Here is a 24,394-nt window from a genome sequence, read left to right as displayed (position 1 = left end):
TTTACTTTTTACGTACAGAAGAAATTCTCAAAGCAATACTCAAGACCACTAGTCTTCAGAGTATGCAGAGAAAATATTATGGGGTACAACAAAAGCAGTGGATTCAAAATGTTCTCATACATGTTCACTGTGATATCCCGAAAACCTAACTGGTTGGGTACGTCTCAAGAACTGCAGAGAGAACACCCTGCTGTTTATTTATTGGACATTAGGCTGCAAGTCATGTTAGGCAAGATGACTAAGGCCTGGCAGCATGAAGCCAAGAAAACAATTAATTCTCCTATCAGACTATTTTCTTGCTCAGGAAACAGCTACTGTTACCCATATTCCAGATTTCTCAAACTCTTATCCTGTAACCAGTGCTCACTCCCTGTACTCAGCCCTGGTGTAAGTAGAAATCCTGTCTACAGGTCAGAGCCAGAAACATATCAGCAAGCCATGCATCCCAGAATGTTTGCATGCACTATATGAAAATGTCTCCCTCCCAACTACATATATGTCACACAGAATGGTTTATGATCTTTAAACAAAATATAACATTAGACAAAGGGGACCTGAGTAACACATTTTTACATTATAGCTTATTTAAGGAACAGTTACCCAACACCTACCATATTTTTCGCTCCATACGACACATCCACCTCTAGAAAAGGAAAAACCAAGAAAAAAACAATTCTGAACCAAATGGTGTGCCCTGTACCCTGTCCTACCTCTGGTGGTAGACTGGGACAGGGCACATCTAGTGGTGGGCATGTCTAATGGTAGGCAGCCCCAAGTCAGCTAGCACCGCCCCCCCCCCCCCCCCCCCCCCCCCGGTACCTTGTTAAATCCTGCCCACCCTCCCTGCTCGTGGGTCCATCGGCTCCAGCCCACTCCCCTTGCTCGTGGGCACAGCAGCTCCATCCAGCTTCCCTCCCTCCCTGCCATGGCACCTACCTTGCAGACGGTGCCCTCAGCCTTCGCTTGCCGAGCTCCTCCTTGTTTTCTGGCACAGATCAGCAGCGCAGACGTCAGGAGCAAGCTTTAAGCTCTCCCGCTCGGCCCCATGCCGCTTTCCGAATGGATGCTGTAAGTTCTCGCGAGCTTGAACTGTATGGTGTAATGTAAAGTTGTGGGGATGCTTTGCTGCCACAAGGCCTAGAACAGGGCTTCCCAAGTCCGGTCCTCGAGATCTACTGGCAGGCCAGGTTTTCAGGATATCCACAATGAACATGAATAAGAGAGATTTGCATACCAAAAAGGCAGAACAGGCAAATCTCTCTCATGCGTATTCATTGTGGATATCCTGAAAACTTGGCCTGCCAGATCTCGAGGACCGAACTTGGGCAGCCCTGGCCTAGAATATATACCATGATTGAAGGAACCATGAATTATGCACCGTACCTGAAAATTCTTAATGTCCAGTCTGTGAGTGGAAGTTGATGTGTAATCCTAACACAAATGCAAGTCTACATCTGAATAGCCGAGGAGAATCAAAATTAAAGTTTTGGTTAGGCCTAGTCAAAGTCCTGACGAGCCCAATAGAGATGCTGTAGCACAGGGGTGCCCAATAGGTCGATCGCGATCGACGGGTAGCTTGCCAAGGCAAAGTGAGTCGATCACCCAGGACTCACTTTGCCTTGGCGATCTATCGGGCCGATCAGTCTTCCTCTCCCCGACGTCAATTCTGCCGTCGGAGAGGAAGTTTGGGCCAGCCAATCGCTGCCTGGCTGGGCGGAACTTCCTCTCCGACGGCAGAATTGACATCGGGGAGAGGAATGCTGGTCGGCCCGAAGCAGGGAGAGCATGGAGCGGCGTCGGCTTTGGGGCCTGTTATCCATTGGCGGCGGTTTGGGTCCTGTTCCCCGATGGCAGCGGCTTGGGGAAGGGCAGGGAGGAAGAAAGAAAGAAAGGGGGCAGGCAGGGAGACAGAAGGAAAGAAGAGAAACAGAAAAAAGAAAGGGGGCATGAAGAGAGAAAAAAAGAAAGGGAGGCAGGGAGAGAGGAAGAAAAAGTTGGGGGAGGGAATGAGGGGAGGAGAGGAAGCATAAAGGCTGAAAGAAGGGAAGAAAGATTGGATGCACAGTCAGAAGAAGAAAGTGCAACCAGAGACTCATGAAATCACCAGACAACAAAGGTAGGAAAAATGGTTTTATTTTAAATTTAGTGATCAAAATGTGTCTGAATTTATATCTGCTGTCTATATTTTACACTATGGTCCCCTTTTACTAAACCGCAATAGCGTTTTTTAGTGCAGGGAGCCTATGAGCTTCGAGAGCAGCGCTGGGCATTCAGCGCAGCTCCCTGCGCTAAAAACTGCTATCGTGGTTTAGTAAAAAGGGAGGGGGGTGTATTTGTCTATTTTTGTATGGTTGTTACTGAGGTGACAGTGCATAGAGTCATCTGCCTTGACCTCTTTGAAAAACTCCCAGAATAGGAATGATAATTAACATTTTCTCAGCGTATAGTGTGCTTTGTGGTTTTTTTTTAAATTTTATTGTTGGCAGATCATTTTGACTTGGTCATTTTAAAAATAGCTCGCGAGTCAAAAAAGTGTGGGCACCCCTGCTGTAGCAGGACCCGAAACAAGCAGTTCATACATGAAATCTTACAAATGTGGCTGTTCTATAAAGAAGAGTTTCTTGGGCTTATTTCTCAACAGTGATGTAAAGGCTGATATCAAATTACAGGAAGCGTTTGGCTACAATTATTGCTGCTAAAGGTGGTGCAGTTAACAAGTTTATTCTCCCCTTTAGAACCACAGAACTCTGGAACAACCTCACATTCCCGCTCAGAATTTCAAACTCCCTCCAATCCTTCCACAAACCCCTGAAAACTTGGCTCTTTTCAAAAATCTAACACCTCCCGCTCTTTGGTACCCTGTCCCTCTTTATCTTCCTAGCTCCTTTCCTATAACCCTTCATTGTAGCTCCTTTTCAACCTAACCCTGTAAACCGTGCCGAGCTCTACGCTTGTGGAGATGGTGCGGTATACAAACCTAAGGTTTAGTTTAGTTTATTTTCCACATTTTATAACCTACCTGCAACTAAGCGGTGTACAATATGAACATACACAGTAAAAGAAAAACAAGTACAGCACAAATTCACAAGTTCAGGGGGCAGTTACTCAAATGTGAAGTAATCATTTAAAAACTCTTATGCGTTTACTCAGGTTCCCTTTGTCTAGTATTACATTTTGTTTAAAGATCAGAAACCATTCAGTGTGATGTAAATGCTAGGGCTCTGTGGAGTTGTGAGCAATTTGTGAGTTACTGGAGTTGGTGAAAATGTGCCAACTCCAACTCCTAAGAGTTAAATTGTATGTCAAGCAAATATGATATTTAAATTTATTTCACAGATAAATTTGATTAACCCAATTTTCTCAGAATGTTTTTTTTTATAATATATTTTATCATCAATTTCTTTGATTATTATTTATAATAGTGTAAGTGACACAAGGACATTTTGTCATCCCCACCCCATCCCTGCAAAGTCTGTCTGATCCCATCTGCCCAAGCCTCAAATAGTTATGATTTTATACTGAAATACTTTTATTTAAAGTATAAAAAGAAAATATTTTCTGTACAACTGCCATTTTATAAAATCACAAATACAGAACAAGGATCCCCTCCACTAGCGAGACAACTGAACTTATTGCTACCAAATGTTGCATAGAAAAATCATACTATCAGAATGCCTTGGTCACACACACAGAACAAATACCAAATCCATAATAGCTGAGCAAAAATTATAACTCAGTAAAAATCAGAAAAAAGGGCGGGTAACTCAACCAAATTGAAAATGTTGAGTGACTAAAAGTGGATATGTCAAATATTGTTAAAATAGTCACTCTATAAAACCTTTGCAGTAAACTAAAGCAAATGTCCTTCAACTGCTATTGAAACTTATGCTCAGAGACACGAAGGCAGATGTAGCAGCCTCACCACCCAATCATCGCATTGTTCAATACAGTATCAGAGTGGTAACGATGGTAAATGTTAAACTTGCAATTGCCATACAGGCTATAAGCTCTACGTCTTGTATTAAAGGCTTAAGATTGTAAAACTTAACTTAAAGTTCGCTGGTTCCGACATGACATGTTTCAGTACTGCTTCAGGAAACCGACATTGCACTTCTATAACATCTCAAACTTTGGGTAATGAAGTCTCAAAAAGTATCAAAGATATCCCATTCTCGCCATTAAATTCACTTCTTCCTAGCATTACAACCTAGCTAGGAAGAAGTGAATTTAATGGCGAGAATGGGATATCTTTGATACTTTTTGAGACTTCATTAACCAAAGTTTGAGATGTTGTAAAAGTGCAATGTTGGTTCCCTGAAGCAGTACTGAAACATGTCATGTCGGAACCAGCGAACTTTAAGTTAAGTTTTACAATCTTAAGCCTTTAATACAAGACATAGAGCTTATAGCCTGTATGGCAATTGCAAGTTTAACATTTACCATCGTTACCACTCTGATACTGTATTGAACAATGCGATGATTGGGTGGTGAGGCTGCTACATCTGCCTTCGTGTCTCTGAGCATAAGTTTCAATAGCAGTTGAAGGACATTTGCTTTAGTTTACTGCAAAGGTTTTATAGAGTGACTATTCTCACAATATTTGAGCAAAAATGATAAAACATAAATTAGACTCAAGAGGATTGCGAAGATCTGCAACTTGGCATAATCAAGCTCGAGAAATAGGCATCGACATGGCAAATGAGGTTCAACGTGGATAAGTGTAAAGTGATGCATGTAATAAAAATCTCCTGCATGAATACAGGATATCCGGGGCGGTACTTGGGAGAGACCTCCCAGGAAAGAGACTTGGGAGTTCTGATCGACAAGTCGATGAAGCTGTCCACGAAATGCACGGCGGCAGCAAAAAGGGTTAACAGAATGCTAGGAATGATAAAGAAGGGGATCACAAACAGATCGGAGAAGGTTATCATGCCGCTGTACCAGGCCATGGTGCGCCCTCACTTGGAGTACTGTATCCAGCACTGGTCACTGTACATGAAGGAGGACACAGTATTACTCAAAAGGGTCCAGAAAAGAGCGACTAAAATGGTTAAGGGGCTGGAGAAGTTGCTGTACAGTGAGAGATTGGAGAAACTGGGCCTCTTCTCCCTTGAAAAGAGGATACTGAGAGGGGACATGATCGAAACATTCAAGATACTTAGCAGATAAAGACAGGTTGTTCACCCTCTCCAAGGTAGGAAGAACGAGAGGGCACTCTCTAAAGTTGAAAGGGGATGAAATTCCGTACAAACGTAAGGAAGTTCTTCTACACCCAGAAAGTGGTAGAAAACTGGAACGCTCTTCCGGAGTCTGTTATAGGGGAAAACACCCTCAGGGACTCAAGACAAAGTTGAACAAGTTCCTGCTAAACTGGAACGCACGCAGGTAAGGCTGGACTCATTTAGAGCACTGGGGGCTGCCGCATGAGCGGACTGCTGGTCACAATGGACCACTAGTCTGACCCAGCAGCGGCAATTCTTATGTTCCACAGCCCTGGTATATGAAGTAGGGAAAATCAGGAGCAGAAGGGGCTTTTTCCCATCAATGTATGTTTCCACTGAAACAAGATTCACAAAGCTTGATGTGGCATGAAAATCTTAATATAAAAGTATTTTTTCAGCCGTTTTATTTCAGGGAAAAGCCCAGCTCATGACCCTAGAGATCCTATTCTCAAGAGCTAGAAACAGATTCCTCCACTCTATCTGCCATGTCTTCCTTTTTGGCAATATTGTTAAGGCTGTTACTTCTTATCATAAACATAATGACGACAGCTTAAAAATAGAAAAGTTTTAGTAAATAGGTTGAAGTTAAAATGAAAAGCACTCAGGCAACACTAAAAAACAAAGAGCATCTACTGACAGGGACTAGAGGCCTGCATGGGAACGGGGATCCCCCCTGGTCCACAGGACTCCCAAGGGGATGGACGTAGGTTCTCCGGGGTTCCCACAGAAATGCCGATCTTCCTTTATTCCAAAGTTCCCTCTAAGCTTCTTTGATCCCTCAGCGCACCAACTGCCGATTGCCACTCATGGGAGAGCTCTGTACATCCACCGGAATCAACAGTACAGCCCACCCCTAAGAAGCGCAGAGTGGTGGTCATCGGAGATTCGCTGCTGAGGGGCACCGAGGGACCAATCTGCAGACCAGACCTACAATCAAGAGAGGTCTGCTGTTTGCCAGGGGCCAGGATGTCACTGCTTGCATTGACAGACTCATCAAGCCCCGAGACCACTTCCCCATGGTTCTAATCCACGTTGGAACCAACGACACCGCAAGGAGCAGCCCGGACAGCATACCTGAAGACTTCAGGGCCCTGGGGGAGAAGCTGAGGAGGATGGATGCGCAGGTAGTCTTCTCCTCGATTCTCCCGGTGAGGGGCAAGGGCAGAGCCAGAGAGGATCGAATACAAAGGGCGAACGACTGGCTGCGAGGATGGTGCAAGGAGATGAACTTCGGGTTTCTGCACCATGGAGAAGCATTGCAAGGACTACAGGGACACGACGGGCTACACCTAACCAGAAGAGGGAAAAATGTCCTTGGACACCGCCTAGCCCGCCTACTCCACAGGGCTTTAAACTAGGTAAGTCGGGGGAGGGTACAGGCACAAACAACATACCAGGCGAACTAAAATGCCAATACATTTATGAGGCTGAGGAAAGTAGACACCGAAATTCTGGGTCAGGGGTGAGTGCACACACTTTTGAGTCGGGAGTAGGGTCACATCATATTTATGGGTCACATTGTAATTCCGGGTCTAGGGGGAGTACACACTGTAGTTCTGGGTATATGGGGAGTACACATTGTGGTTCTGAGCCTCAGGAAAGCACAAATAACACAAACAATGCTAAAGGTGTTCAAATAGCTCAAACAGGAATATCCCCACTGAGACATAACAAAAATATAACATGGAGGGCTATGTACGTCAACGCACACAGTTTAGGAAACAAGATCCTGGAATTGGAAACAGAAATAAGGAATGCCGACCTGGATGTGGTGGCGATATCCGAAACCTGGCTCACAGACTCCCACGGGTGGGACATGGTCATACCGGGTTACAACTTGCTTCGCCGGGACAAAGAGGGTAGGAAGGGAGGGGGTGTAGCATTATATACTAAAGATGACATTAAGGTCACGAGAATCTCAGATGTCCAGTATACTGGGGAATCCCTTTGGGTTAATTTGGCCAGAGGGTAGGACAAATGCTTGTATCTTGGCGTAATTTACAGACCCCCAAGACAACAGGATGACCTGGATATGGAAGTAATCGAAGATATAGAAAATATCACCTTGCGTGGGGACACAGTATTGCTAGGTGACTTCAACATGCCTGATGTGGATTGGGTTACACTTACCTCTGCTTCCGGCAGAAGCAGGAGGCTATTAAACTCTATGAAAGGAGCAAGCCTCAGGCAACTGGTGTTGGAACCGACAAGGGATCAGGCAATACTGGACCTGATACTTACCAATGGAGAAAGTGTCACAGAGGTCTCGGTGGGCGACACATTGGCCTCCAGTGACCACAACATGGTATGGTTCAATATCAGGAAAGGTTTCACTAAATCTACTACACTAACCAAAGTCCTCAAATTCAAGGACACAAATTTCAAAGAAATGGGAGACTTCGTTCACCAGGCGCTACAAAGCCAAGAAGAAACCGATAACGTGGAAGACATGTGGTTGACTTTGAAAGCAACCATACAAAAAGCAACAATCCGCTATGTAAAATCATTAAGTAAACGGCGAAGGAACAATAAGCCACAGTGGTTTACTGTGGAGATCTCAGACCTGATCAAGGAGAAGAAAAAAGCATTCATCTCTTACAAACAATCAGGGAAGCAGGACTCTAGAGCAGACTACCTGGCCAAATCAAAAGCCGTCAAAACAGCAGTCAGGGAGGTTAAATTCCTCATGGAGGAGTCTCTAGCAAAGAACATCCAGAAGGGAGATAAATCCTTCTTCAGGTATATCAGTGATAGAAGAAAAAACTCAGGCGAGATTGTACGTCTTAGGAAACCAGATGGAGACTATGTGGAAAAGGATTCGGAAAAAGCCCAACTATTAAATGAATACTTCTGCTCAGTCTTCACCCGAGAAGCGCCAGGGCTCGGCCCTCAGCTACAGACAAGGGTTGGCTCAGTTGACCCGTTTAGTAACTTTGAGTTTACGCCCAGCAGTGTCTACGGTGAGCTGTCAAAGCTCAAGGTTAACAAAGCAATGGGGCCGGACAACCTGCACCCCAGGGTGCTTAGGGAGCTGAGTGATGTCTTGGCGGAGCCACTGTCCGCGCTCTTCAACCTCTCCCTTAGTACAGGCAGCGTCCCGTTGGACTGGAGGACGGCTAACGTCATTCCACTCCACAAGAAAGGCTCAAAGATGGAGACAGCAAACTACAGACCAGTGAGTCTAACATCGATAGTGAGCAAACTAATGGAAACTCTAATCAAACACCAATTAGATAAGATCCTGGATGAGGAGAATCTACAGGATCCCCGACAACATGGATTTACTAAGGGGAGATCCTGCCAATCCAACCTGATCAGCTTCTTTGACTGGGTAACGGGGAAGCTGGATATTGGGGAGTCCCTGAACATCGTGTACCTGGACTTTAGCAAAGCATTCGATAGCGTACCACACCGCAGGTTACTGAGCAAGATGAGTTCTATAGGATTAGGTAACACATTGACGAAATGGGTTGGGAGCTGGCTTGGAGGTAGGCTCCAAAGGGTGGTGGTGAACGGCATCCCCTCCGAAATGACGGAGGTGATTAGTGGAGTACCACAGGGCTCAGTCTTGGGCCCAATCCTATTCAACATCTTTATAAGAGACTTGGCAGAAGGGCTTCGAGGTAAAATAACATTATTCGCCGATGACGCCCAACTGAGTAATGTAGTGGGCAAATGCACAACAGACGAAGATTCAGTGCCCGACAACATGATGCACGACCTACTCCTACTGGAGCGATGGTCTAGGACATGGCAACTAAACTTCAATGCCAAAAAATGCAAAGTTATGCACCTGGGCAGCCAGAATCCATGCAAGTCTTATACCCTTAATGGCGAGATCCTAGCAAAAACGGTAGCAGAACGAGACTTGGGAGTAATCGTCCGTGAGGACATGAAGTCTGCCAATCAAGTGGAGCAGGCTTCGTCCAAGGCAAGACAAATCATGGGCTGCATACGAAGGGGTTTTGTCAGTCGTAAGGCGGAAGTCATTATGCCATTGTATAGATCCATGGTGAGGCCCCACCTGGAGTACTGTGTGCAATTCTGGAGGCCGCATTATCGCAAGGATGTGCTGAGACTGGAGTCGGTGCAAAGAATGGCCACCCGGATGGTCTCGGGACTCAAGGATCTACCATACGAAAAACAGCTTGACAAATTGCAGCTATACTCGCTCGAGGAGCGCAGAGAGAGGGGGGACATGATCGAGACGTTCAAGTATCTTACGGGCCGCATCGAGGCGGAGGAAGATATCTTCTTTTTCAAGGGTCCCACGACAACAAGAGGGCATCCGTTGAAAATCAGGGGCGGGAAACTACGAGGTGACACCAGGAAATTCTTTTTCACTGAAAGAGTGGTTGATCGCTGGAATAGTCTTCCACTACAGGTGATTGAGGCCAGCAGCGTGCCTGATTTTAAGGCCAAATGGGATCGGCACATGGGATCTATTCACAGGGCAAAGGTAGGGGAGGGACATTAAGGTGGGCAGACTAGATGGGCCGTGGGCCCTTATCTGCCGTCTATTTCTATGTTTCTATGACAGAGCTGGAGCTAGATGGCCAATCATGAGCACTTCCTTGTAGAAGTGCTCCCAGATTAGTGGATGTGCAGAGCTCTCCCAGTGGTGAGCCTTGGTGTGAGACCGCCTATCAAGAATCTCATTGGCTCAAGCCTGCCACCACTCACTGTGGCTGAGAAGAGGAGCGCAGGGGAGACTGGGCAGCATAACTGTGCAGCTCCAGAGCCAGACTACCCTGCATTAAACTGCTTCAGCCCAGCAGATACCAACATTAAATATAAAAAAAAAGAGCAGAAGGGGAGAGAACTGCTACACCAGGCATGTTCTTTCTGTTCATCAAATTCTGCCTTAAATCTAGTTCTTTGGGATAGCATTTTATTGATAAGCCAACCCCACCCGACTGAGGAGAGAGAGGGAGAAGCGGTATTGGTTTTGTGTCTGTTCTGGCAGATGTCCGACTTTTTCTGTAAAACTCAATTAAAGCTAAAATCAAACTGTCAGAAGTAATTGCTGCTTTTTATGGGGGACAGGTAATTTTTATGGTGGGATGGAGGGAATTCCAGCGGGAACGGGCAGGATTCTGGCGGGGACTAGTGGGATTTCTGTCCCCACACAACTCTCTAGCAGGGACTTTCTCATTACTCCCTTTCCCATCAGTGGTAATCATGGAGGTGGGGGGTGCACATGTAATAAAAAATTGTGTTTAGCACATTAGTCATTCTTCTGCAACAAAGAACTGATGCAACCGTGGTTACAGATGTCACAAAATCAATAGATAAAAGGTTAATGACATAAAGTACACTGCAAGTTATACCCTATTCAAAACTAAAGTTGAAATGTTGAATATGGACACAATATGATTAAATGCATATATGCAAACGTCAAAACATTAATAAATCGGTGTTCACGGTATAGATAAAAATATAATAAACACAAATTTATTAATATTTTTATGTTTGTATATACGCTTTTAATCATATTATGTCCGTATTCATGTTATTTTGATTATTTGATGCTCCATATATTAATTATGTTTTATTCTACTTTCACATGGTCCCCTAGACTCTTGAAAAAGGCACAATGCCGAAACACTGCCAGTGTCGAGTCTATTGAGCCCATGTTGTATATTCATCATCAAGAAAGCTGATCTTTTGACATTCTGCCCTCACGACTCTCCCGTTGTACGCTTCGTCTCGTCATCGAGGCCTGTCCTTGGCGTCCAATTCAGTGTTTTCCTAGAATCCCAGCAGGCTAGAAGGCATAGAGTAACCTCAGAGGTAAAAGGCATCACACATAAGGTGAAGAGAAAAGCAGAATTAATTTAACACTGCTATGGGACAGGTATAAAGGCACCACAAAAAAGTAGTGTCAACCTCAGTTATATAAAAAACCCAAAAACAACTAAAAAACCTGAATCTATTAGACATTCATTTCACACAGAATCACTCAATGAGGCTAAGAGTAAAAGCAGTTCATCTGCTATCCTGACAATTGTTAAAGCAGGTCTGAGAGTACAAGCTGTTTGCAACATGACTTCCCCAACCCTCTCCCCCATTCGCATAGCACCAAATTTGAACCAGAATTTCAATCATCGTTGCTCACCGCCGTTTCTTAGAGACATTTTAGAAAAGAGCAAATACCTGAGCAGCTCATTCATTCAAATATGTTTAATCTTTTGTACACCGCCTAGAACTTTTTGGTCTAACGTTATGTTCCAGGCTTTGGCCAGGCACCTTTCAAGTCATCTCTGAAAATGAAGGAGTCTGGGACTGGTTTTCCCAAGTGTTGAACTAAGTTTTCTCTTTAATCAAATGCTGAATTATATTTCATTGCAGACCTAACTTATCTCATGCTCTAGCCTGCCTGCACTGGGTGTTTTAGCTTCTTATGGCTATCTCAGCATACACCATATTGTATTCCGCCCTCCTGGACATGTAACAGAAAGACTGCAGGGCTTAGATAAGTGATCTACTAGTGTGAGCTTAGGACCAACGATTGTTAAGAAAAGTAACACGTGAAAAGTTTTTTTCTAGAATGCAGTTGTATAGCCAGAAGAATGTATAAATATCTCTGTAACTTCCTGGTTTCGGGACTTCTGAAGCCAGCTTGGGCTCAGGGGTGCACATATGCTGAATAAAACATCTATGCTTTCTTCAAGTCTCTACGTTTTGTGGCTGCCCAAAGTGACCTTTCAAAAGCAGAATCCTCATAACCTTGAAAATCAGAGGCATTTATTCAACATGAAAGTGAACAGAGCAAAGGCCAACCCGGGTCCCAAGTCCGTGGATTTCTCCAATCCATCTCCATAATGGGAATTATCCAAACCTTTTTTTTTTTTTTAACTCTGCTGAGCTAACCGACGGCAGAGTCCCATTTGCGCTCTGAGAAAAAGAGACCAGCAGTACCTCAGACGTTTCGGGCGGGAAGAACGTCTTTACTGCGACAAAAGCCCAAAGCGTCGAGGGTTCGGCGCGGCCGAGGCGGGAAGTCGGGCCGCGCTCGCGCGGCGTCCGAGGGGCGTGGCCTCCTCCCTCAGGCCGAGCGGTTGCGGTTGAGCACGGCCTTGGGCGCGAACTCGAGCTTCTCCTTCAGGCTCAGCACCTGGGTCACGTCGCGGCCCGTCAGCTCGTTCAGCTTGCGCTCCTCGCGCTGCTCCACGATGCTTCTCTCCTCGTCGGCGGCCGGCGGCGGCGGCTCCCCTCGCAGGAACCACTCCAGGTGGTAGCCCACCGCGCCCACCACCAGGGCCACCGGGAAGGTCACGTAGGGCGCATAGGTGCGCGCGGCCATCCACAGCACGGGCCACATGCCGCCTGCCAGGCGAAGGGCGCTCCTTCCGGCTTCAGGGGAACGTCACCTCCCCGCGCGGCAGCGGGAGATGACGTGCGCAGAGGCCACGCCTTTTGCCTCTGGCCCGCCAGGGGGAGGGGGCGGAGCTTGAGTCTTAGCGTCAGCCCCCCGTGTCCTCCGAGACGTCATGAATTCAGCGCAGGCGCACGCCCGGAGGTCGCCTCTTCGCCCGGCGCATGCGTAGAGCCGCCTTCACTTGAAGCTAGGCTCGCCCAAAAGAGGCAGATGCTGGCTAGGAGCAAAAAGAGGGAAAATGAAGTAGGCAGAGCAATAAATTGAAGAAAGCTGGCAAGAGGATGGAGGCAGAGATTAGAGACTGGGACCAACACAATTAGGAAAAGTAAAAGGCCAATTAAAGTAGTGCTATAGCTGTTCATAAAAGTTTATAGAACTAGGAAATGGAAATAATGCATTCATTTTAATACCTTTTAAATTAACTCCTTCTTTAGGTCAGGACAGCATACCATATAGTAACATAGTAAATGACGGCAGATAAAGACCCGAACGGTCCATCCAGTCTGCTCATTCGTTATACACATTACAAATTAACTTGTCTCTTCTTTGATATTTCTGGGTCACATTAGACTGTAAAGTCCACCTGGGATTGTCCTAGGTTCCAAATGCTGAAGTTGCCATTTAATCAAGCCATTGTGACATCACTGATGAGTCTCTTAGGCATTGGTGGAATGAGGCATTATGACATCACAATCTCAGCTCTGGAATGTTGCTACTCTTTGGGTTTCTGCCTGTACTTGGGACCTGAGTTGGCCACTGCTGGAAACAGGATACTGGGCTCAACAGACCTTTGATCTGTCCCAGTATGTCAATTCTTATGTGAGTCAAGTATAGGACAGTCGAGCCATTGTGACATCATTGATGAGTTTGGCTCTTAGGCATTGTTGGAATGAGGCATTATGACGTCACAATCTCAGCTACTCTTTGGGTTTCTGCCAGGTAACATAGTAACATAGTAAAATACAGCAGATAAAGACCTGAAAGGTCCATCCAGTCTGCCCATTAGTTATACCCATTAAAAATACATGATTAAATTAACGTGTCTCTTCTTTGATATTTCTGGGTCACATTAGACTGTAAAGTCCTCCTGGTATTGTCCTAGGTTCCAAATGTTGAAGTTGCTGCCCAAGCTCACTCCAGCCTTTCCAACCATCCTCTTTGCAGGATATCTACCATAAAGTCTGGTATATTATCCTGAACTGAGAAAGGAGGATTTGGTCTCCGAAAGCTACTTGAAAAATATATTTAGTCCAATAGAATGGTATCATCATATTTTCTATTTTTGTTTTATTTGAATTTGTAATGTTTTTGACATTTACATCTTCTAGTTCTATATTTTGCACAGGTGGAAACAACATTACTTTCTCTTTTTCTGGTGTTGCACTATATGTGGAGTCTGGCTTTATTTTTATTTTATTTGATTATTTATATAACACTTATATCCCAAGTGGTTTACATTCAGGTACTTTATCATATTTCCCTATCTGTCTTGAGTATATTTCTATTTTTTGATTGTAGTTACTTATTCTGTAGTGAGCAGGGAGGTCTATCTGTAAACACTTTGGTTATACCACAGAAAGACGATGTGTGAAAGAAGATTTTCTCCTAGTATTGACTATGCAGGATCAATCTGTACTAATCTTGTTTGATTAGTTGTCCTGTAACTTTACTGATGTTCTAGTGTCCACTGCTGTCTTTTCCTAGGTAGGTTTGTGTTATGTGACTCATGTTACTACTGCCACTGTATGTAGGTCCTGAGTCACATTTGCAGTGTTTTGCTTTACTTCACAGTATGCTTGGTACTGAATTTTGGATTTGGAGTTAGATGACACCTGTCTCGGTAATAGCTCAAGGCAAATTACATTCAGGTACAGTTGGTATTTTCCTGTCCCCTGGAGGGCTTACAATTTAAGTTTTGTACCTGAGGCAGTAGATGATTAAGTGACTTTTCAAAGATCTCAAGGAGCTGCAGTGGTATTTGAATTCTGGCTTTCTACCTGCTGCGCTAACAATTAGGTTCATATTAATTGTACCTAATGTTTTGGTGACTCAACAGTAATTAAAGGTTAGCAAAGCTGAAGCCTGGTGGCTCTTTGGCCACCTACTCAAAACATTGATATATAACATAAGCATTGTCTGACCCATTATGGTCATTCTTATTTTACAGTGCTGCTGAAAATCACTATTCACATGGCCATCAGGAAGGTAGCTAGATCTGAGTGATTGCCAAATGTTAAAATACTGCCTGAATATATTTTCAGGATACTGCAGATAATATACTTGTTTAGTATGCTTTCTTATTTTGCTGTGCTTTGATTTTTTTGGGTACATAATTCCTAGGAGTACCTATAATGCAGTGGTCTCGAACTCAAACCCTTTGCAGGACCACATTTTGGATTTGGAGGTACTTGGAGGGCCGCAGAAAAAATAGTTAATATCTTATTAAAGAAACTTTGCATGAGGTAAGTACCTACAAAACCAAAATGTGGATTATCTGAAATTATTAGAAGCAATTAAGGAAAGATTTATAAACTATAAATTTTTCCTTAATTGCTTCTGATAATTTCAGCTATACAGAGCTGAAAGCAGTGCAACATGCAGAAAGTGAAAAACTATCAAAGTATCAACTGCAAGAGAGAAGATTTTGGACCAACTATTTTGAGGCCCTCGGTATTATAAAGAATGATTCTGTATGGAAAACTTGCGCCTTAAGTGTCAGGCAGTCGCATCCTTAACTGCCTTCAGCTCTTACCTCCTCCAGCACCGGACACACGCACAAGCTGCACTGCCTCTAATGGTTACCTTACGTTCTGGAATGTCGCCCACCTCACTGCTGGAACCTCTTGCAAGTGCTTTCCTGCGTCTGTACGTGATTTTGAGTTGGAGTGGAGAGGACAATCGTGTACAGACGCAGGAAAGCACTTGCAAGAGGTTACAGCAGTGAGGCAGGTGACGTTCCAGAACGCAACCACCGGACACGACCGCCGGATACTTAAGGCACAAGTTTTCCATAAAGAATCATTCTTTATAATACCAAGGGCCTCAAAATAGTACTTGGCGGGCCACGAGTTTGAGACCACTGCTATAATGTGTATAAAGCAAAGAGGAGGTGAATGCTTTAATGGCATTGAGAGGAAGAGCCAGTGGTAAATGAAAAAAGAAAAGGTTTCTCGACCCACTGTTTTGGTGAAAGTCACTTCTTGGTTTACGTGACAAATTTTGAGTATTCTTATTTATTTTCCTTTATTCTAAACAGTCACTTGCAAACTAACTCCCCCCTTTTCAAAGCTGCATTACCATCACATCAGCCGGTGATAAAAAAGCATAACGCAGCTTCATAAAAGGGGGAGGGAGGTAAGGAACTTGTATAGCCCTCAGTATAAAAATAGTTTACATCAGCCATCATTTCTTAAGAAACAGGTAAAAGAGAATACCTAGGGCATTGCAGTCCTAACACACCTGGGAAACAGGTTACAATTGTATGAAAAGTCCACAAAAATAAATAACAGAATCCAGCATTTTGCCCCATCAGCCCACCCTCCTCCAACACTTTCCGTCCCCTCACTGTTTAGATGCATCTGGCAGGAAGTTCCTTTCTTGCTCTATTTGATTATAAATGGAAACTTTACTCTTTATCCTGCCATCATTTCTTGAATTAGGAAGTCTGATAAATGTCACTGTTGGCTGTAGCTAGCAGGAGCCATCCAGGCTTGCAGGTGAAGGGGTGATGCGGCAGGGATCATTTTTCCAAAGAGGGTTCCACAGTGTCCTATTAGCAAATAGTAGCTGTAGTTAAGGCAAATATGAACAATTCCATAAACATTCGAAACATTTTGTCCCACCGACACCTAACTTAAGTGGGAAAAGCCATTTTTAAAAAACCATTAAAGGCATTTAAAAAAAAGTGCAGATGCCTAGAAAACCAGCACCTTCATCGCAGCTATGGAGGTGCTTTACGACATCTAATGCCACTGTCGGCGTGGCTAACGCCTACAGTGGCATTAGGTATCGTAAAGCGTCTCCTTAGCCGCGATTCACATGAAATGAAGGCCTTTAAAACCCTGGCCCTACATTTCCGGCGCCTACCTTTCATGAAGCCACAATTCTATAAAGCGCTGTCGCATGATTGACCAAGCAGTCGGCCGCCATTTTTTAGATGGCTGGCGACAATGGCATTGTTTATAGAATCCGGCCCGCTTCTAGTACTAAGCTGTAATGCTTAGCGCTACCCCAACGGTAACAGGCGTGGAACGGGCCCTTCTGTGTTTCAGTGACAGCTGAGCTCACGTCGACAGCTTTAGAAAGTTAAGTTTTCCAGCTGATTATTGCCTAGGGACTCACACCTCTCTGTACTGCCTTTTTCGTAATATGAATCACTGCAGCGATGGAATGTGAAGCTAGGAGCACGTCTGCTTGATATGTTCACCTAAAGCAATTGGCTACGTGGCTGGATATGTTATGTATGAAGGAAAGGGGAAAAGAAAGGAAACATGGAAGGAGTGAAACTAGCAAAGACACTTCACGGAGCACTTGGATGGACGGGATCCCTTTCCTGATGTCAGGCTGATCTGGACTGGTGTGGGATTTAGTGGGGAACAATGGCCTAATCTCTGGAATCTTTATAGTTCTCTACGAACAGTCAGAATGGTGTTTTGGGGAAGTTTGTCCTGAGTCTGGACCCTAATCCAGATTTGCTTCAGTCCCCGTTGTATGTTCCTTTCCAAATTCATTCAGCCTCTTGTCATGAAACGAGAATAAGAGCTTCCCAGATGAGCCTCAAATCATCTGTCACTTGGGCTCTAGAGCCAGCCTTGCTGTTAGCTGGAACGGAATGATTGCAAACGGAATCCTCCCCTCCTATTCCATAAAGACACACAATCCAGGTCTTCCCATGTAAAGTTTCTGGGAAGGGAATGCCTAGATCTCTTATAGTGGTTTTGATGATTTGGTTACGAATGCATTTCTGCTATCATCCTGTCTGTCCATCTGTACACATAGATTGAAGGTTCTCCCCTCATAGGTGAGAGCATCACTGGCATTCCAGCAAGCCTGCAGAATTTGGGCATCATCAGTGGTTCAGAATAATTGTTTTGGCACAGTTGCACCACAATACTCTGAAACGTCCTTATTTTTCAAATGCCAGAAGTCTACGCTTCTCACAGGGACTTTCCTTCCAAGAATGCAGGAGTGGCAGGAAGGGAGGGAGGGAGAGATGTGGGCCACGCTTCCTTCAAACATGCTGCTACTGCTACTATTACTTGTCACTTATATAGCGCTAAAAGGTGTACACGGCACTGTACATTTTGACATTTATAGATGGTCCCTGCTCGGAAGAGCTTGGACAGACAAGATATGACACAGATGCAGACCCAAGGCATTAGGAGTTGAAAGCACTCTCTAAGAGGCAGGCTTTGAACACTGCCAGAGATGGAGGACCACCGTAGGGATTTAGGCAGCTTGTTCCAAGCATACAGCGCAGCAAGGTAGAAGGTACGGAGTCTGGAGCTGGCAGCTGGAGAGAAGGGTACAGATAGGAGGGACTTACCAGCTGAGCAGAGTTCATGGGGGGATCATAGGGGGAGACAAGTGACGAGAGATAGAAGCTGAGTAAGTGCATTTCTAGGTCAGTAAGAGAAGTTTGAATTGTATTCAGAAACATGCTGAAGGCTGTCTCACAAGCACTACTTAACCTGAGTAGCGAGAGTTGGCCTATTAGAGATTCTGTTTTATAATGCTCTGAATGCGTCTGACTTTCACCAGAGCAATGCTAGGCAGCTACCTATGTATATGAATGCAATCGCACCCTCTGGCACATGGGTTAGCAGTCTGTTCCAGTTTAGTTGGAGAGGCTGATCTAGTCCTGGTTTTACCTTGTCACATAAATTGTCTTCAAGGTTAATCTCATTCACACATACCATAATGAGATGGAATAAAATAGAGAAAAACATCGGCTTGTTTACAAAATGTGAAAGCTTTCAGATCCCACATCTTGGTCCTGAGATGAAAGTTTAAAGAAAGCAGTGACTGCCTGTCCCTTGTGACTGAGCGTTACATGGCCACCTTCCAGGGTGGGCTTTAACCACTAGGCAGGCTAGGAAGCCACCTCAGAAGATAGTTGCGGGGAGGGGGGGGGGGGAGGGAAGGATGTGGAAACAGCTGCAGTTGAAGCAAAGAAAGAGAACCATAAGCATATACGTTTAGCCACAAGGAGGGTGGGAAATCTTCAAATAGCATCTGAAACTTGCCTCATTCTATATTTATTTCTATAATTTATTTTATTTAAAAATTTTACATACTGCCTACTAGCTTCAAAGAGCCTATCAAAGCAGTTTACAACATAAAAAAATCCCAAAATAAAGTTATTCCGTAAAATTACGATGTCCAATTATGCATTTTGCGGGATCATTCTCAGAGTGATATTGTGACAGTCATGATGGTTGACTTAAATGATCAAAATTGGAGTAAAGCTAGGGCCATGAAAGTAAACAGGGGGAGGGACAAGACTGTACCTAATACACTGGCACCATCTCTACCATCTTCTGTGGCATGGGCTAATCAATGAGTGACACAGGTGGGCCTGGCAATCACAGTTCAGCTGAAGTTCGAATGGGTAGAGTTACCATATGGCTCCAGAAAAAGGAAGATGGATTGAGACATCCAATGTGAAAGTAAAACCCGGATGTCTTAATCCATCCTCTTTTTCTGGACCCAGGTGGTGACTGAGTTAAAATAGATGAAGGCAGAAAGCAAAAGCTGAAACATGATAAACTTCTGTCAACTGCAACAGTCTTAAGACTCATAAGAGGCTCCTAACCAGATGGACACCATTCCATTAGTTCATCGCTGGGTGCCTATAATTGCTTGAAGAATTAATTCTATTGTGATTGAAACTAACCCAACTCCACCTCACTTTCACCTAGTGCTACATGGATACCTCCCACCATTTCACTTCTCATTCTGCAGGCAATTCATGCATCCAAGAGGAGGACGTCATGTCTACCTTCTCCCTGTAACTTAGATTTCATGCTACAAAATTCCGGGCTGCAGTATAGACTAGCATTAGGCAGTTGGAAAGATACACAAAAACTCAGAGAAACTAAACTAAACTAAACCTTAGGTTTGTATACCGCGCCATCTCCACAAGCGTAGAGAAGTAGATCCACACCTGGGTTTACCCCAATATTTCCTCTAAGGACTGAGTTGATGTGAGCAAACATTTTCCATTCTATTACCCTGATGGCATTATACACACTGTACATTACAAACTAAGAATTTCAAATATAAATTTAAAAAATGGAAAATAAGGTGATATTTTATTGAAAGGACTTAGAATATTTCTCAGTTAGCTCTCTGAGGCCAACACCTTGTTCCCCAGGTCAAGACAGTAAGCTATCTTGATCTGAGATTCTGAGAAAGAAGGTTTTGGTCTCTGACAGTTGGTCAAAAATGTATTAAAATTAGTCCAATGAAAAGATATCATCTTAATTCTATTTTATATTTATATTCATTAACCTTTATAAACACAGGTAAAATTTCTACCTTTGTTTTGTGACTATTTACTTCTCTGGTTTCTGCTTTCCTCTGTCTTAAATCTTTTGTCAGGATTTTTCTCTCTTCCTTTTCCTTTCAGCTTTCAATCTATTTTTCTACCTCTATGTCCAGATTTAACTCATTCTTACTAGCTAATCAAGTGCCTTCTTTGTTACGGTCTACTCATCTCTTTTCCTCATCCTGGCTCTATTTTACTTCCCCTTATTCCTAGTCTTTCACTAAATCTGCCCTCTTTCTCTCCTCCTCCTATACAATATTTGCCCCCTATATCTGCCCTTTCTTTCCCTTTCCATTATTATCTCTTATTTCTATCTTTGTCCCCGATATCTGCTCATTTCTCTCCCCTCTTCCATCCAGCATTTGCTTCTTCTCTCCCCCTTTCCATCCAGTATCCCTTCTCTATCTCTTTCCCTTTTCACTTCCCCATTCCATCATCTCCCTTCTGTCTCTCCTCTGTTCTATTCCACGCTTCTGTCTTCTTCCTTCTATACAACTTATTCCCTCCCTCTCCATCCAGCATCTCCCCTTCCATCAATATTTCCCTCCTCGTATCTCTCCCCTTCCATATAACTTCTGCCCCTTTCTCCCTCTCACCTTCCATCCAGCATCTTTCCTTTCACTTCTCGCATTCCATCATCTCTACCTTTTCCATGTAGCTCCAGAAAAAAGAGGATGGATTGAGACATCCAGGTTTTACTTGTATTTCTCTCAATGGAAGTAAAACTCAGATGTTTCAATCCATCTGAGTTGCACTGGGACAGAAATCAAACCTGTCCCCACTAGAATCAAATCCATCCCAGTCCATCACCGCTGGAAGCAGATCTATCCCCATCTATCCCTGCATGTAATCTCCTCTGTCCCCACCTGCCCCATAAAGTTCAGAAGTAGTTATTTAATTATGCTACTGAATTAGAAACTCTGGTTGAGACCCATTTACAAAAAAAGCAAAGACACTTTATTAATTTGGAAAGATTAACTGGGAAGAATGCATACTTTGTAAATGAATCTCTGCCAGAGCCTTTAATGTAAATATAAAATATAAATACTCCAGCTAATGAGGATCCTCAAACTTTGTCAGCTGAAGGCTTCCTCTGAAAATAGCCAAAAATCAATTTTACCAAGGTTGGCACTTGGCAGGCAGCAGAGGCATCACTAAGGCACAGATGCTGGCACCTCAGTGGCTCAAGGATGCTGCCAGCGACTGCTAAACTAAACCTTAGTTTTATATACCGGTCATCAACCAATTTGGAGCTTGACTCGGTTAACGTTACGAATAGAGTAATACAAAAGAACAGAACAAAAGAAATCTAATTTGGAAAAAGAATAGTTAATTTCCAAAATGTTTGGCGAACAAGACTGTCTTCAGTTCAGAGCCTTCCTGAAAGATAAGAAGGGGCCTAGAATGATGTTCCAACCACCTTTGGAGGAAGTCTTCAGCTGGTAGTGCTTAGGGAGTCCCACCAGCTAGCATCAGCAAGTACTTCAATACTGGACAAATAAAACTAGAAATGCATTTCCTTTTCTGTTGAACACAATATAAAGACATTTGCTATATACATTGCCTAAAGCTAACGTATTTCAGTCGATAAATTCCTTTTTTTACATTTGTGTCTGGAGATTTATTTTTCCATCAAGTTGGTTTCAGTTTCTCTTTTCTGCTTTCCTATCTTCTGCAAATTCTTCATGCTGTCCATCGGTTCCTCCTACCATGGTCCAGCATTTTTCCCTCTTCCCTCCCTCCCTCCCTCCCATTGTACAGCATCCTCACTTCCTTCTGTTCTGGATCAATCTCCCTCTTTTTTCCCTTTCCATCCCTGCACTGAATGTCTGCCTCTCTTCTTTATCCCATGTGCAACATGTCTCCCTCTCTCACACTCAGTCTACCATCTCGCTTTCTCTCATTCCCTCTCTTGCTGCAAAGGGTGGGGAAACAGAAAGAGAGGGACCAGGGTGAATCTCTCCCACCCCCTCTACTGCCACACCCAACAGTTATCTCTCGCTCATCACCCGGACCTTGCCCACCAGCCCCATGCCCATTTCTCCATCACCCCTCTACAGCACCATGCGTCATCTTTCTCTCCATTCCCGTCACCACCATGTCCAATATTCCTCCTTCTTGCATCTCTTTCCATCTGTCCTGTTCCCTCTCCACCACATCCAACATTTCTCCCTTTCATCTCTTTCTTCCCCATGTATCTCTACCTCACTCCTCTCCCACCATGTCCAATAATTCTCTCTCCCTCCCTATGCCTTACAATTCCCTTTCTTCTTTCCCCTATGTGCACCATCTCTCTTTAGAAGCCCATGTCCAATAATTCTCCCTTTCTATCCCTCCCCCACCTCAGCATCTCTTTTCCCCCATTCCCTCCATCCTTCCATCCTATCTTCCAAGTCCATGCCCCCTCCCTCCTTCAATTCTGTGTCCCAAGTTTATGCCCTCCCTCCTTCCTTCCTTTGGCTCAAGTTCATGCCCCTCCTTCCCTTCTGTATTCCAATTCACTCCCTTCCTCCCCCTTCCATTCTATGTCCCAAGTTCATGCCCTCCCTCCGGCGGTGTTTCTTCACAAAACCATGGGCAGCAGTTCCTGGAGGAAAGGATTCTAGGTGAGCTGACCCAGAAGCCTTCCCTCCAGGAACTGCTGCCCATGGTTTTGTGAAGAAGCACATGTGACTGTCTGGAAGGAAGGAGGAGGAGGCTGCCAGGAGACAGGTACACACTGTGAGAGCCCTGAAAGAGGTGATTCCATCCCCATAACCCGCATATTCCACAGGATTCTCGTTTGCTCCATTCCTGTGTAGTTCTGATTCCCCTGTTGGATTCCTTAAGAAAAGCAAAGAGGCAGAGTAATTTCCAGCCTTGCTCAAGCTATCAGGCAAATCCTGAGTGGTTGGTGACTTTCATGGGGTTGTTACTTGGATTAGTTAGATCTGTTCAACTCTCTGAGCTTCTGTAGGTCTGAGCCTTGGGGATCATCAGTAGAGTTTTCCACCTTCAGTCACTTCTGGTGCTCTTTCATTGCCACTTACTATGTATTTGTGGAACTTGGCAGCTGTCACCGTTTCTTAACCAGGGATCTTTCAGTGCTGTTGTTAAAAACCCACAGAAAGTGGAAATTGTGCTCTTGTAAAGAACGAATAACCAGAACAACCGGGCAGAGAAGCTGGACTATTAAATGACTTGTTATCATTCAAGCGCCTCCAGTCTCGATTGAATGTAGCAATCAAGGCAGGATAAGAGTCGCTCTGCCTTGCTCTTAGAAGGTTGAGGTGCTATAAAATCTTTAATAAAATTTCTATAAAAGCAGGAGTGGAGACAAAGTCCCATGATGACAAGTCACAAAGGTTAGTACTAGGGATGAAGAAATATGATAGTACACTAAAAGTGTTACCAAGACCCATTCCCTTCTATGAATGTAAAGGGTTAAGACTGGCACATGGCACCAAGAGTCAGGGGTGTTATACCACCAGGGGCAATATAACCTAGGCTTATCACTTGGCTCCAGAGAAAGGAGGCCAGATTGAGACATCCAGGTTTTACTTCCACTGAAAGAAATAGAAGTAAAACCCGGATGTCTCAATCCGTCCTCCTTTTTCTGGAGCCATATGATAACCCTAATATAACCTGCTACAATGCAGCTAAACACAGTAAATGCAACACCAGGATGGGACAGGTGCATCCCTGCATGACAGATTTACAGGATAAAATGGGGGGGGGGGGACCCAGTGCCAGATAATTCCTAGAAGTATAAAATGTAACTTTCAAAGCTTCTGTCTGTTATGTCTACAAAAGAGAAGGTAACCCTGGCATGGAAGCTCTGATGGATCATGCACATGATGAGCAAGTGTGCAGTGTGTGAATGTGAGGGGCTGGAAGTGCTTGTACTCTTTTTACATTCAACAGGAAACAATGTTATAGAGCAAAGCTTGGAGACATTGCATCACTTTACCTCTCTGTTGAGAGGAAGCCCCTCCTGAGTCCTGGAGCGGACAATGTGTTCATCTCCACAATAAACACAGTTATCATACACCATCTTAAAGTCAGGGGGAATCATCAAAATCAGGACTGGCTTTTTTCACCCGTAAACAGATAAAGAACTAAGTGACTTGCCCCCCGTTCTCCTCACAGACTTGTCGGAACTGAAATGAAATACTTGAGATCTTTGAGCAGGCCTAATGGAGTCAACTCTAAAGTCTCCAGTAAGACTGGATGGGCGAGTATTATTTATCTTCTCCTAATTTC

The 24,394-nt window shown here is 44.2% G+C and overlaps 1 protein-coding gene across 1 annotated transcript in view; it reads right to left on the bottom strand.

Moving 5' to 3' along the window:
* Nucleotides 1-12,643, bottom strand: part of SMIM12 (small integral membrane protein 12) — a 57,434-nt gene extending 44,791 nt beyond the window's left edge. The window contains exon 1 of the mRNA XM_033954269.1: nt 12,144-12,643. Within this exon, the coding sequence (XP_033810160.1) occupies nt 12,271-12,546 (276 nt within the window). The 5' untranslated portion in view covers nt 12,547-12,643 and the 3' untranslated portion in view covers nt 12,144-12,270. The remainder of the gene's footprint in view (nt 1-12,143) is intronic.
* Nucleotides 12,644-24,394: the final 11,751 nt, after the last annotated feature.

This window comes from Geotrypetes seraphini, chromosome 8 (genome assembly GCF_902459505.1).
Source record: "Geotrypetes seraphini chromosome 8, aGeoSer1.1, whole genome shotgun sequence".
NCBI lineage: Eukaryota > Metazoa > Chordata > Amphibia > Gymnophiona > Dermophiidae > Geotrypetes > Geotrypetes seraphini.
This window is presented reverse-complemented; position numbering and strand designations above follow the sequence as displayed.